Source organism: Salvia miltiorrhiza, unplaced genomic scaffold, assembly GCF_028751815.1.
Source record: "Salvia miltiorrhiza cultivar Shanhuang (shh) unplaced genomic scaffold, IMPLAD_Smil_shh original_scaffold_358, whole genome shotgun sequence".
Taxonomy (NCBI): Eukaryota; Viridiplantae; Streptophyta; class Magnoliopsida; order Lamiales; family Lamiaceae; genus Salvia; species Salvia miltiorrhiza.
Window position 1 is genome coordinate 87144 of NW_026651535.1, and position 15767 is coordinate 102910.

The 15767-nt window shown below is 36.6% G+C and overlaps 2 protein-coding genes across 6 annotated transcripts; both read left to right on the forward strand.

Annotated features, from left to right (window-relative positions):
• Positions 1-1993: 1993 nt before the first annotated feature.
• LOC131004232 (uncharacterized) lies at positions 1994-9593 on the forward strand. Of its 5 annotated transcripts, XR_009094935.1 has the most exons (6): positions 5665-5853; positions 6163-6238; positions 6989-7122; positions 7545-7994; positions 8597-9399; positions 9471-9593. XR_009094935.1 is itself a non-coding variant. In XM_057930874.1 (5 exons), exons 2-5 carry the CDS (start codon positions 6212-6214, stop codon positions 9009-9011), a joined length of 1026 nt encoding a protein of 341 aa, XP_057786857.1. In that variant the 5' UTR covers positions 1994-2252; positions 6163-6211; the 3' UTR covers positions 9012-9593. The 5 variants fall into 5 exon arrangements, 4 of the variants coding, with proteins under 4 accessions (XP_057786857.1, XP_057786858.1, XP_057786859.1 ...); XM_057930874.1 differs by lacking the exon at positions 5665-5853 and adding an exon at positions 1994-2252 and having other exon boundaries at positions 8597-9593; XM_057930875.1 differs by lacking the exon at positions 5665-5853 and adding an exon at positions 1994-2218 and having other exon boundaries at positions 8597-9593.
• Positions 9594-11948: 2355 nt separating this feature from the next.
• On the forward strand, positions 11949-14928 carry LOC131004227 (pyruvate dehydrogenase E1 component subunit alpha-3, chloroplastic). The gene is made up of 3 exons (XM_057930865.1): positions 11949-12535; positions 12981-13758; positions 14379-14928. The coding sequence occupies exons 1-3, from the start codon at positions 12278-12280 to the stop codon at positions 14654-14656; spliced, it is 1314 nt and encodes a 437-aa protein (XP_057786848.1). The 5' UTR covers positions 11949-12277; the 3' UTR covers positions 14657-14928.
• Positions 14929-15767: the final 839 nt, after the last annotated feature.

The window sequence follows — 15767 nt, forward strand, 5'->3', positions numbered from 1 at the left end:
CTTAAGAAACAACTAGTGGGGACCTTTTGTTGCACACGTACTGATTAAGAATTTAATATGATTCACTCTTTATAGATATCAAATACTCTTTCGTTGCGGTGGGTATGGGGTTTCCAAAAATTATTTTATTTTTTTGTTTTTTTATTTTCTTTTCATTAAAAGATAATTTGTCATTTCACTTAAAAATTGAAATGTAGAATTTATATTTATTAGTACGCTCATCCGTGCTATGCACGACGAGTATCAAAATTAAACTCCATGTTTAAATAATTAAGTAGAAATATTAAATAGAATAAAATATAAATAAATGTAAAATATATTTTAAAAATAAAATAAACACATCAATTCCTCTAAATTATTTGATAATAAAAATTAACATTAAACATTATTATTATAGAGCATTACACGTCATAATAAATAAATAAATATTTTCCTACACAAACATAAATAAAAAGTTGTAAGATTTTATCAAAGAGAGAGAAAATAAAATATTTTAAATTTTTCATAATTTATTCATTTTAAATTTACTTTTTATAATTTTTATACCATATTAAATTTTTTGTCATGAACTTATAAATTATATGCATATTAAATATTTATGCATAAATTAAATGTGAGGATGTTTAGAAAAGAATTATTTTATATAAAAAATAGAGATAAAAAAATTGATGGGAGAAGAAAGAGAAAAAAAAATAGGGAAAATATGGAGGGAAAAAACTTCTCTTTTATATATTACTAGTACGCTCACCCGCGCGATGCGCAGGCGCGTCATTTAAAACTCTATAAATTATAATTATAACTGTAAAAAAATATTTTATAAATAATAATAAAATAAATACGAAGTAATATTATATTTAACTATGAAAAAGTAATATTTAGGTCTTATATTTATATATTCTATATTTATATAACTTCGGAATTCTTAACTCTTTATGGGCAATGTTTGCTATAAGCATCTTCATCATGCATATAATATTCTTCGAAATTATTTTCTGTACTTTTTATTTTCGAAAGTATCATTTTCAATTTTACACTTATTTGATGAAAACTTTTGTTTAGTTACTTTCCAAAACACATTACTTAACTACGTCTTGCTCACATCTCAATGTGCATGCATAATGATATGAATTCATCATAAAATTATTTTTTGTAGAGTTAGCCCATTACTTAACTACGTCTTCTTTTAACTTTGAATTGGTCAGTAATTAAGAAAATAATCATATTCTTACAAATTCTAAAAAAATTAATGAAAAAGTGAAACTTCAATAAAATAAAATGAGATATCTCATTTTACCTAAGTTTCTTCCTCAGAATGCTTATTATGCTTATTAGATAAATTAGTGCCATAAAAGAAACATATTATAACAAAATTGATAGTGATAATCCACCTTAATAATCTAATATCTTGATTCATTAATTGTATTATAGCCATATCAATACTTCCTTTATTCCACAACAAAAGAGGTGCATCACAAAATCATTATTTTTAATGAAATTATACATAATAATAATAATAATAATAATAATAATAATAATAATAATAATAATAATAATTATTATTATTATTATTATTATTATTATTATTATTATTTTCAGATTAACAGATTATAATAAACAATCTATTTTTTATGTACCTAATAATAAAATAATCATCATATCATGTACCTACTTGAACTCTAAACTCTAAACTTATAACATATCAAGTAACATAGTTAATCAATATGTATATGTACAGATTAGGATGAATAAATTAAAGTAGAAAAATTATTTTTATTCACATAAATAAAAGAAATAATCGTACATGTTAAACTAAATACAATTTCAAATAAATATCATTTGAAGAAATTAAAGCTAAACTATCAATACCAAAACTTAATAATTAATAATCTAAAAAATTTATTTTAAAATAGAGGCTCAAATAGTTGCAAGCCCGCATATATTATCCCAAACAATAATTTGGAATAGTCAAAAACATAAAAGTAAGAGACATTAAGGCTTACCCTAGTCTCGCAGCCCCATTTTTGTTTCTCTCACTCCTATTTCTCATTTATCTTTCTCTAATCTGTCAACGCCAATCTCTTCGCCTCCCTCCATGATTATCGCCATCCTAGCCATAGCCGATGAAGATGAGTGGTTGCTTCTGTAATTGTATAGGCACCCATTACTCAGAGTCGTGTGCTACATGCCCATGAGAATATTGAGACCGTGAAATCGCAAGGTGACTGCAAAAAAAATCAAATCTTCATATAAAGGTTGTTCTATGTTACATGAAACTTTTTCCTGGGTTATGTGCCAATCGATTCAAAGTTGTGAGTTGTTGTAATTTTAGCTTTTTTATTTCTCGATATTGTTCATCCTCTTTTGTTCGTCTATCCTCCTTTCCCAGTTTCTTGCTCTTTTATTTATGTAAAAGTGATGGACACAGAGGATATCTTTTGAAAAATCGCTCTTAAATTTGCAGAAAATGATTTTTTGTTTTCAATTATAGCAGTGAACTTGTGTGAGTTTTGAAATATTCTAATGTCAAATACGGTTTTCGTTTTAAAACTAAAATTTAGAACACAATTTGAAACTTTAAATCATCATAATTTATTGGTATTAAATCAACCTTTTGTGATTCTTATATCAAATTAAAGATCTTGTTGTGGTCTTTAATTTAAGATGCATCTTAAATATTTGTTTATGAATCAAATTAGATAATTTTGGGAAAAGAATCAAAACATGAGAAAAAAGATGAGAAAATAGATGAGAGAGAAAATTTGTTGGGAAAATATTACCGTTGTACTGCTCTTTTATATACTCCCTCCGTCCCACGAGTCTTGACACGTTTGGGTTCGGCACGGGAATTAAGGAGTTGTAGATTAGTGTTTTAAGTGTGTAATTAATAAAGTATAAAATTGATAAAGTAGGAGAGAGAAGGTAATAAAAGTGATAAAGTAGGAGAGAGAATATAATAGAAGTGATAAAATAGGAGAGAGAAGGTAATACTCCCTCTGTCCCATTAAAGTTGGCCACATTTCCGTTTTGGGTGTCCCACTAAAGTTGGCTACTTTCCTTTTTGGGTAAGATTTAATTTAATTAAACCACCCATTAAACTAAATTTAATTAAGATTCTAAGTTAATTAAATATCTCATCTCCTTCTCTCTCTATAATATCGTGTCTCTCTCCCTCTCTCTATATTCGCCCAAAAGACACCCCCCATGGCCGCCTTCTCTCTTCTTCTCCGGCGGCACGCCGCCCCCATGGCCGCCGCCTCTCTGCGACCGCCGCCGCCTCTCTGGTCTGCGTCGAGACCACCGCCTGTCACATCTCCTGCAACCTCCGGCGTCGTTGTCGGCTCAAGGTCGGCGTTGCTCCGCCTTAGCCTGGCATGTCTCCCTCGCGCTCCTTCTTCCTCCCTCTGTAATTCCGGAGTCGCAAGCCCTAGGCGTCTTCCGAATTCCACCTGGTCTCTGTAATTCCAGAGTCACGAGCCCTAGCCCTAGCCCTCTCTCTTCTTCTCCGGCGGGATGCCACCCCCATCGCCGCCGCCGCCGCCTCTCGCCTCTCCGGCCGCCGCCGCCTTTCGCTCATTCGGCCGTCGCCGTCTCTCTCCCTCTCTCTCTCGTTACAGATCTCGTGATCTCTCCCTCCCTCCCTCTCACCGTCGCATCCTTGGGCGATTTGGGGGTTCGAAGCTCACCGCCCAAATGCGTGAGGTCGTGCGCCGATTTGGGGGCTAGGGCTCGCCGATTTGGGGGCTAGGGCTAGGGCTCGCCTGCGCCGATTTGGTTTTTGATTTCTGGTTTTTGAGTGGATTTTGAAGGGTTCTGGTTGGCGGCGGTGGTGATTGTTGGCGACGGTGGTGGTGATTGTTGGCGGCGACTTCGCTGGAGGTGGCGGACAGAGGGTGACTTCGCTGGAGGTGGCGGACAGAGGAAGAAAAAACGAGGGGGACAGAGGGAGACGAGGGTGGCGGCGACTTCGCTGGAGGAGGGGGTGGCTGATGCCGTCAACTTCGCCGGAGGAGGGGGTGACTGATGCCGGCGACTTCGCTGGAGGTGGGTGGCAGTGGATGAAGAAGAAAGTGAAAGAAGGAAGAAATTATTTTAATTAACTCAATAATTTTGATGGGCCCCACTCAATTAAAACATAACACTTCATTTCTTAATCTCCGTGCCGAAACAAATGTAGCCAACGTTAGCGGAACGGAGGGAGTAATTATTACCAAAAAAGGAAACGTGTCAAGATTCGTGGGACGGCCCAAAAAGGAAAACGTGTCAAGATTCGTGGGACGGAGGGAGTATTATATAGATATAGATTGTAAGAGCTCAAAAAAGCATTCCAGACCATAAGAAATTAAATGAAGAAATATTAACAATTTCTAAGGTTTTGTAGTCGAGGTTGAGTTAATTTAGTATTTTAAGATTTTTTAAAAGTGCATAAATATAAGTAATATATATATATATATATATATATATATATATATATAGGGTGCAGTTATAGTGAGAACCACAATTATCGTGAGAACATAAGAACCAATAAAATTACTGCATCTGCTATACAAATTAATGCATCCGCTATTAAATTTAATGCATCCGAAAAAAATAATTTTTTTGCTCCCTTCAGGATTCGAACCCAGCACCTGCATCCATCCACCAAGATGATGCATCCACCGTAGATCTTGATGATCAAATGGCTTAAAATGGTTCTCCGTTCTTATTTTATTAGTGGTTTTTACTTGAACCTCTCCCTATATATATATATATATATATATATATATATATATATGATGCGGTTATAGTGAGAACCACAATTATCGTGAGAACATAGGAACCAATAAAATTACTGCATTTGCTATACAAATTAATGCATCCGCTATTAAATTTAATGCATCCGAAAAAAATAATTTTTTTGCTCCCTTCAGGATTCGAACCCAGCACCTGCATCCATCCACCAAGATGATGCATCCACCGTAGATCTTGATGATCGAATGGCTTAAAATGATTCTATGTTCTTATTTTATTAGTGGTTCTTATTTGAACCTCTCCCTATATATATATATATATATATATATATAATAAATGGGCTGGCCAAAAAGTCAAAAAACCCCAAGCTTAAAAGCCCGAAACCCAATTGGCCCGATGGGCAGAAAACTCTAGGCTTTTTAGCCTCGGTTTTTTTTTTTGCTCTATTTTTTCAAGCTCAGCCCGCCTCCAAACCCGGGCGAGCCGGGTCGGCCCATCGGGCCGGGTCGATTTTGACATTTCTACCTACTATCCATCGGATACTCGAAAAATAGAATTTAAATATAAATTAATACAATAATAAATTTAACACAAAAAAAATCATCACAAATCACATAGTTCAAATAAACATCTTAACATCGATATTCAATCCACAAAAAAAAAAAAAAAAAAAAATTACCACAAACCGCTATCTAATATGTAGATCCAAAGCCTATATTTTAAGAATTTTTCGTGGGTATTTCACGGATATTTTTCGCAGGTAAATGAGTTTCGCATGATAGTAAGTATCCAAACTCGTACTCACGAACTAAATGAATAGTGAATTGTAATCACAAAACTATCCGTGAATATAAAATGCCTCTCAAACCCGCACCTATTAAGGTCGGATAGTCGTGGATATCCATTACCCGCGGGTAAATTGTCATCCTAGTCCCAACTCTCAAATTCATGTGAAAATATCAAAATAATCAAACTGAAGGGGGCTGCTTTAAACCCTAACTTGTCCAAATTTTATCCTCTATCTTCGCTCTATCCGAATCTCCTTTCTGCAAATCATGTCTCGAGGATAAAAGGGATTCATCAGAAACGTTTCCATATCCAATCACTGATCGCGTGCTGTTTATTGTTAGCTCTCTCTCTCTCTCTCTCTCTCTCTCTCTCTCTCTCTCGATGTGTGTGTGTTGTGGGAGAGGGGGTCTGTGCATAACAATGATATATATATATATATGTTTGTATGCTGTATGTGCTTTGCACTTCTTTATCTATGGATTCTATTTTAGGAGGGTCGCTTCTTTATTGACAATGTCGTTGCCTTTATTATTTGGTTTTGCTTTATTGAACTTTTACCTTCAGGGGTGTCGCAGTTTTTGGTCTTATATCAGCTTAACAAAAATCTTGAACCTGGGAAAAATAAGTTGTTTCTTTACATTCCAGGGTCTAGGGGGGAATTAAGATCAAGAGGTGTATTCAGATGGTGTAGACTATGGCATTGGCAACTCATCCATTGAAGGTGAGTGCGATTCTCTACATTTATATGTGATAAGTTGTCATGACATGTAGCTCATATGCTTCATGTCATGACATTGAAGGTGAGTGACGATATTTATGTAGTTGGGTAAATTTGTGAGGTTATATGTTTTTCTTTGCATCAGCTTTTAGCTAGGACAAAACCTTCATGATTAAGAAGAGAGTATATGTATTCTTAGCTTCTAGGTGGTGTTTACTTTGGATGATGGCTTTGACAGATAACTGTTTAGGCTAATCTACCATGTACATTGGTGGATTGAGAAACTTTGAGCTTGTAAAATCATGTAATCCATCAAATACATAACCCTATAAATTGTAAATTCAATCTATTACGAAAGAAAATGCCTCCTGTATGTGCTATAGAGTTGTGCATCTGTTGTAGGAACGACAACATAATGCAGCATGATGTATACATGTTACTATCTTTTAACCCAGTGAAATCCCATGTAAATTTTACTATTTTCAACCCGGTAAAATTCAAATTTGATATTCAAATTTCTAACAGTCTGGTTCTGGAGAGAATATTAATTACAATATAATTATGTCATTTCACGCTATGTCAAATTAACATTTGAGGATCTTATCTTTTTGTGGAAATTTATGACATACATCAATCCTTCCTTCTGTTTGCTAGAGTTGTTATAATCTATTTGTATTTCTGGAGTCACCAGTTCTCAAGCGTTTTTCAATATAATTTTAGTACCAAAGTAATCTTCCCGGTGACTTTGTTCAGGGTTCTTGTGACACTTTCCCATCCGTGCCTTCATTGTGGAGCAGAGGGAGCAAGTTAAAGCATTGTGTACCAGCATTCGGTGTTGTTGAGAGAAAAGATAGGTTTGTATCCTTGAAATGCAGATCATGTTCAAGGTACTTTTCTGGAACATATGATAGTACACCTTCTTCTTAATTCCCGTGCCCAAAAGTTTTGGGACAACATAATGGGACGGAGGGAGTATCTATTGTGTATCCATTACATCCTCTCCCATCCCCTTAAACAAAAACAAAAAAAATCCTAGATGAGGTTACATGTAAGTGTTCTAGTATGAGTCTACTAACATATCTTATAACTTCTCTTTTCTTTTTTGTTAGAAAATTTTCGGTCTGATGATTGCTTTCTTAGTATATGCTGTTCTGTTTATTACTTATAGATCTTTTACTTTAAACGATCTACGTGTAGAGCTAAGCAGAATTTTCTTCATGGACTTGTGGCAGATTCAGTTTATTGAATGCTACCTCGTAATCTACCACTTTATATTGTGCACTTAAACTAATCAAATGCTTGCTTCCAGTATAGGAGCTTCTGTTGTCCTTGGACCAAAGTCAAAACCATTCAAAGTATCAGCATTCAAAGACTACCAGTTTGATGATTCTAACAATGGCAGACCTAATAGCTCAGAGTACCTTAAAAATGCTGTTAAAGTTTCCTATTTGAAACATAAGAGTGAAGAATCTTCAGTGGAATCTTCGAAGTTACAGAATGATGATCCTGCTCCTCACACGGCAGCTGTTGAATCAGCAACCAGATCACTGGCTATTCAGAACTTATTCAAGAGTTGGTTGATGTTACTGCATGCACCATCACAAACCCAAGAAGCAGATAAAGTTCTTGAAGAATCGTCAGTGGTAAAAACATCAGAAATGGCAAATACTCCAGTAAAGCAAAAAGGTGAATTTCTGAAGGCAGTTTGGTGCCGTATTTTGAGCCTGGATACAACAATCAGGATACCCTTTTTACTCTTGTAAGTATGCTGGTTAAACTCTCTCCCTCTCACATACAGACACAATGTTTTCTTCATGGACATACTTTTGCTTGAGAAAATAAAGAAATTCAAATTCTGGAAGAGCAAAGTTGGCTGGTAGCTTAGTTTTGTTTATGATAAAGGGAGATTTGGCCCTTGACACCAAGAGTATTGAAAGAGTTACCTCTCTTGCTTTTTACTGCATGAAATGTAAGCAGTTTCAGCTGAAAAGTTTTTCAATATCCTTGGTTGAAAATATTTCTTCTCATTGTTTGTTTTGTGAAATTCCTCAACTAAAGTGTCATGAACAGGTTTTCAGTTTTTTGGATCAGTTATAGGCTTATAGCTGCATTATCGAGATATACGGAAAACTTTGCTTTTGTTTTTACATACGCTGCAGTAACTTCTTCTTTCAAACTTTGGTGTTGATTTGTAGTTGTGACTTGTGAGGCATCAGCTAAAGCTTTGCAGTTTGAAATATTTGTTTACATCGGTATGCTAACAGTATCTTCTCTTCTTAATTACCAAAATGAAGTTTAATTAGTACATTACACTTGCAAATTGCAACTCTTTAAATATGTTTTTTTTTTTTTTGTATGCAGCACTCCACTATACCTTGCTGTCAACCTTGTATACGGAATGGAAGTATCGAAAGAATTGACTCCCTTGTGGATTCTCGGACCAATAGTTGTTGCTGCTAATGTAAAGATGTTCCGAGCATTATGTGGGCTCTATGCATTCTGCTTTAAACAGACAGTCAATGTAATCAAGAACTTGCCTATCTATTACTCGCTGGTGCATGATCATGTAGTTCATGGAAAGCTAAAAGAAGCCATGAGAATACATGTATTGCAACCTGTAGCAGACATAAGAAACATGAACTACAATGAAGTAACTAGGAGAACAATGAAGGATTTGCAAGGGTGGCTGGTTGAGAGACAGTTGGATCTCATTGAATTAGTATGGCCGTACTATTGCAGAACAATCAGGTTTCTGAAGAGTACAAATCTGATATAGGGTTGAGTGTCTTCCAAGATATCTTGTCAAAGGAGTATGAAAACTCAGGAACCTTCCTCTTCCCCTCGCCGGATTCATTTTCCTGTTCTTGGGCTCGTTCATTTTTTACCGGGTGAGATATTCAGACAGGCACATTTGATGAAACCCCTTTCTGTACTCAGGTTCTTCTCTAGAGCAGTTAGAGGGAATTGCAGCCTTTGAGGTATGTAGGATCGCTATATTTGTACTCGTTCATATCTCAAGTTACGCACATTCTTGATTGGCATGTGTAGAGACTACGAAAATCACTATATATATAGCTAGATAGATAGATAGATATATGCATAATGCATCTATTGTTTGGGAAGTCCTTAGAGATAAACTGTTGGCTGGTGTCGTAATGAGCCAGGTGATGTGGAGGCAACATTTGGGACGTTCTTTGTAAGAGAAAAACTCTTGGCTTGTGTCGTAATGAGCCAGGTGATGTGGAGGCAACATTTGGAGTAAGATAAAATGTACGTGTAGAGTGTTAGTTTTGGAGTTTAGAGATAAAATGTTATTTGTATTAGAGGAATCGAATGCATAAGTCATAGCTTTGATTAATGTGCTGCCTATATTGTTACACGATTGATGCTTTTAATATGCTTCCAACCGAGAAGTAGCTCAGAAAAATGACCAAATCTCTCTCTACCCCCCACCTATATTGCCCCTATGCGATCTAATTAATGAGGGCGAAAATGTAGTTGTTATTTTAATATATGTAAAATTTGTGCTATTTTAACAATTATTTATCACGTGTTTGACGACGAAATCCACTTCAGTTCGTAAGACATTCCCTTCTAACTAGTAGGATGAGAGTATGAGTTACTTTGTATTTCTTTAAATAAAATAAAAATTTGTTTACCACGTCTTTAAATAATCTGAGAAAATATATTAAAAGGTGGAACGAACTTGGTTCAATTCCTAAATGTAGATCTCATTTACTTTTAATAACATAATAATTATCATGGATATTTTCCAATGTTTTCAGACTCACTTTCGAATTCATTACATGTAAACATATTCAATTAACGAATTTTAAGGCGGATAAATTTATATTTATTATTCTACCAAAAGAATAGATCTATCTCAATATTCTAATTACTATTTATCAATGTCTATTCAAATTCCTTCTCTTGAAAATGAAATATTATAATCTCGATATTGTTTAAAGAACCTGAACAGTATATGTCAAGATAGGAAAGAAGCAAAACAAAATACGTCTTCAGAGAAAACAGAACATGAATGTATATTAATTTCCTCCTTTTTGTATTTATTTCTATCAAATCAACTTAGAATACTGTAAATATCATTAGCACTACCCATGCAATAGAGTGCGGCTAGCCTTAATTAGCATCCACAAATCTAGCCTTAATTAAACAAAATTTTGTAGTTTTTATTGCATACGTATAGACGTTTTAAATAGGGTTAATTACGTTAAAACACACGAACTTTGGGCCGATTTTAAACTTTTCCATATACTTTGAAATTTACCTTCAATTCCCTGAATTTAAACACTTGTTCAATTTTTCCACACTTTTCAAAATTCCCAAATTACAAGCTGACATGGCATTTTTAAAGTTGCCGGAAATATGACGTGGAATTCACGGACGATGAATAAAACGACGTCGTTTTGTTGGGATAAAACGACGTCGTTTTGTCCTGTGTTGTATCTCTCTTCCACTCGACCTCTCTGCTCTCTGCTCTCTTCCGCCGCCGGTCACCCTCTTTTCCCCGACCTCTCTGCTCTCTCATCCCTCCGACTCTTCCACTCGCTCAAAACACAACACACACACAAATTGATTTCATTACCCCTTCTCTTTCACACTGAACGGACCAACTAGGGCTCCAGCCACCTCTCTCTAAAATTTCAGGCAAAATCGTCGTCGTCGCGGCCACCGCCACTCACGCCTCCCTCGTCTCTCATCTCTTCTCTTCCTTAAGACCTAGATCCCCAAAACCAGACTCAACTCCCTTCGATCTCCGACAATCGCGCCCCCGCGCCGTAAAGCCTCCGCCGAACCTCCCCTCTCTAACACTGGTGGCGACAGCCAGAACCCGCCACCACTTTCGATAGTAGCGAACCACCGCTCTACTTCTCCCTCTCCTCTTCTCAACGTTGGCCGACAGCAGCAGTACTTGCCGCCACTATCGCCGCCCTCGACTCCTCAGCCTCGACTCACACAAACACAGTAATACCGACACCAAGTTTGATAATTCTAAGCTCGATTAGGGGTCTGGGTTTTGGGGCGGCGACGGCACTCTTCGCCGTTGCCAAGGAGGGACGGCGGCAGTCGCGACCTGGAGATCTAGGGCTCAGGCGCAGCGTCGGCTGTGTAGATGTGGGTGTGTTCCATCAAGGGTGGGAGAGAGGTCGACGGAGGCGACAACCCTTGTCCTCGCCAAGGAGGAAAACGGAGGCGCGGTTGGTGGCCGTGTCGTCGCCGGAGTTTCAAGGGCGGCGTTGATGGGTGAGGAAGACAGACGACACCTGCTTGGAGGAGGGGGAAGGGGAAAGGGATAATTTTTTTATTTTTTTTATTTTGTTGTTTATTATTTTCCAAATGGCAATTTTTAAGTCCAAATAAGAGCCATGTCACTTCGATTTTACCAAGTAGGTGCCATGTCAGCTCGGCACTTCGTCGGAGCAAAAAACGTGGAAAAATTGAACAAGTGTTTAAATTCAGGGAATTGAAGGTAAATTTCAAAGTATATGGAAAAGTTTAAAATCGGCCCAAAGTTCGTGTGTTTTAACGTAATTAACCCTTTTAAATAAAAATCTCCGTTGTTCTATTAATTAAATATTAATTTGCATTATTGATATTTGTATAATCTACGATTTAAAAAAGGATCTTTATAGTATATGAAAATTTTATAAGTAAGCATCAAAACACCCCCTAAATTATCTGAACAAAAAAAAGTTGATTTTTCTCCCTCAATTCTCTCGAAAATTAATTAGAAAAAAATAAAATGGTAAATAAGAATTATTGGGGAGGTTAAAAAATGACAAGGCACAAGATACACACACTCTTGGTGACGATTATTTCCACAGAAACACACTCTCGTTCTCTCCGCCCCTCTCTGCCCCCTCCATCCTATATTAATTTCTCTCTCCTTTTCTCTCGATTCATTGCTTCCTTCTCCTCAATCTCCGTCTCCCTTCTCTCTCTCTAGATTTCAGCCTATTCCCGCGGCAATCACCAACCTTTTGGGGTTCCTCCCCGTTGCATTGCGCCCTTGCGGGAAAAATGGCGTGTTCAGCTACGGCAAAAATCATTCACAATCCTCTGGTGCTCAGCTCCTCCAGATCTGCTGAAAAGTCTGAATCTTGCTGCAAAATCTCCGGACCCACGTCGTTTCTGGGCTCCAAATTTCTCGGAAATAAGTTGCTCTCTGCTAACTCCGCGATTTCTCCTGCTAGCCGCCGATCTGGCGCCGTCGTGGCAGTTTCCTCCGATGTTGTTAAGGAGAAGAAGCTCAAGTCCAGCTCCCCCGTCGCTAATCTGGTAATTTTTTTCACACATCGTCGATTTGCACATAATATGGATGCGCGCGCGCGTGTATAATTGTGTGTATTTGCCAATGTAGTGGGGTGAGGTTGACAGATTTTTTTTTTAATGAAAATATGTAGTGAATCTAAACGCTGGCCATGCATAATTCCAGTTGTGATCGTTGTTAATTTGGGTAGTTATGTTACTCTTTTTGTTTTGTTGCTGGATTGGTTAACCTAATGTAATTGTCATTGCTTCTGCTTGTGCTCTTATAATTAGTGTCTGTGACTGAAGGAATTTCCGTTTAATTTTTATTTTATTATGTCTGGAATTATTTGTTTACTTGGGGCTGGTTATGAATAAATTACCGCATTTAGCTTATGTGAAGAAGAATTACATGGGGTTTAAGAAATTTCATATCTTGGTTTGCAAAGGAATAATTTAGTGTTCTTTGATGCAGCTGATAACAAAAGAAGAGGGATTGGTATTGTATGAGGACATGATTCTGGGAAGAGCGTTCGAGGATATGTGTGCCCAGATGTACTACAGAGGCAAAATGTTTGGTTTTGTTCATTTGTACAATGGTCAGGAGGCTGTATCCACTGGCTTTATCAAGCTCTTGAAGAAGGAAGATTGTGTGGTCAGTACTTACCGTGATCATGTGCATGCGTTGAGCAAAGGTGTTCCAGCCCGTCAGGTCATGAGTGAGCTCTTTGGCAAAACCACAGGTTGCTGCAGGGGCCAGGGTGGTTCGATGCACATGTTCTCCAAGGAGCACAACCTTCTTGGTGGTTTTGCTTTCATCGGTGAAGGAATTCCTGTTGCAACTGGGGCCGCCTTTACTAGCAAGTACAAGAGAGAAGTCCTGAAGGAGGATTGTGATGAGGTGACTTTGGCATTTTTTGGGGACGGGACTTGCAACAACGGCCAGTTCTTTGAATGCTTGAACATGGCTTCGTTGTGGAAGCTTCCCATTGTTTTTGTTGTTGAAAACAATTTGTGGGCTATTGGGATGTCCCATTTGAGGTCCACCTCCGATCCTCAGATTTGGAAGAAAGGTCCGGCTTTTGGGATGCCCGGTGTTCATGTTGATGGTATGGATGTTTTGAAGGTGAGGGAGGTTGCACAGGAGGCTATTGGTAGGGCTAGAAGAGGTGAAGGTCCGACTTTGGTTGAGTGCGAGACCTATAGGTTCAGAGGGCACTCTTTGGCTGATCCCGATGAGCTACGTGACCCTGGTGAGCATTTTGGAGCACTTTCATTTCTCACTCTAATTATATTGTTTCTTTCAAGATTGGTGTGCTTTAGGAAAACAATTGAGTAATTCTCGACATTCATCTGTTTGCATCTCGTCAAAAGGTTCTATTTGTTCCATATATAGCGTATAAGATATTAGAAACCCGTTATCTGCAATCAAATGAACAATGCTACAATATGAAAACCGTATGATTCTTCCCAATAGGTTAAATGGAATGAATTATACTATTTTTACTGGAAGAAGCTGGATGTGAGTCTGCTTTGCAATGTGGTGAAAATATTGATGCACTCACGCAATTACCACTATCTTGTAGGTTTGTCAAAACCATAAAAAAAACTAACAATTGCTTGATGAAATCTGTGAGCTTCATATGGAAATAGTTATCACTGCTTATTCTTTTGATCTGTTGTTCAAGCTGCTTATCCCTGATAAGTGATAACAATACGAGACGATCACTGAATGTCATTAGACTCTGTAACCACTGTCATTGTGTCCTAGTCGAACATCATAACACTGATAACAGTCACGAGCTTCATAAAGTTTAGACCTCTTGCATCATCAAGCATCCATGCTATAACAAATATTTGTGTATTTTGGCAGCCGAGAAGGCTCATTATGCCACAAGAGACCCCATCACCGCGTTAAAGAAGTATCTATTCGAAAACAACTTGGCAAGCGAAGCTGAGCTGAAGGCCATAGACAAGAAGATTGAAGAAATCATCGAAGACTCTGTTGAGTTTGCTGACGAGAGCCCAGTTCCAGCTCGCAATCAACTGCTGGAGAATGTGTTTGCTGATCCGAGGGGATTTGGGATCGGACCTGATGGTAAGTACAGATGTGAGGACCCTAAATTTACTGAAGGAACTGCTCAAGTCTAGCCTCAAAATGTAGGTCAAAATCAGCAGCCATAACTGACAGCAGGAGCAAGCCTTACTCTTATATTGCTAGTGTTTTGGGGGGATCTTGTTGTCCAGGCAGTTTCAGTTTTTCAATTTTTTTGTTTTATGTTTCTTTTTTGTGGGTCTAATTTATTGTTGTTTGTCGGAAACTGTTTGAAATAGCGGTTAAGCCATTGTTGCTCATGTTTTCCTATCAACTCTACTTGTCTTTCAACAATTCTTTGGTGTATAAACAAAGAAGCTTACCTGCATTCCTGACTTTCATTTGTGTGCATAAACTGAAAAAAGCCAAAAAAATCGAAAAAAGAAGAAAACATAAGATGTGGAAAATAACTAAACTTAATACTCCCTCCTTCTTGGTTATCTTGAGACAAATTTTTTGGGCACAAAATTTAACTAGTGTATTGTGTGTTAAATATGGTAGGTGAAAAAGTGCAAAGGCAAATAAAAAAAAAATTGTCAAATAAGAAAATATCTTAAGATAAGTGGGACGTTCAAAAAGAAAATTGTCTCATGGGGCTGAGGAAGTAAGTTCGAAGAGTAATAAATATCTTTAAATGATAAGAAATCTACATCTATTTATTATATAAAGATAAACATATTAGAAAGTTCATAATAATTCTAAATTTTGTCTAAAAAAAACTTTAAATCCGCACTGTAAAATCCTTCTATTCATAATCTTCTAAATCCATCATTTTATGTCTTTTGAAATTTTAAAATAAAATAAAATTACGATAATAAATATAAGGGTAAATATTACTTTAAACTCCAAACTATTTTTGCACTATCACTTATATCATGAACTATCGAAAATAATTTTTTAAACTTTGAACTATCAATTTTGTATCAATTGTATCCTTTATTCATTTTTCATCCTTTAAATTTTTAATTAATAAGGCATATAATCACGTCGTTTTATATAATGTAGGTACAAAAAGAATATAATTCTAAATACATCGTGGTATCCAGCGAGTCACATCAAATTTTTGGAGTCAAAATGGATGAATGATACAATTAATACAAATCTGATAGTTCAAGGTTTAAAAAATTATTTTCAATAATTCAGACTATAATTGATAGTGCGAAAGTA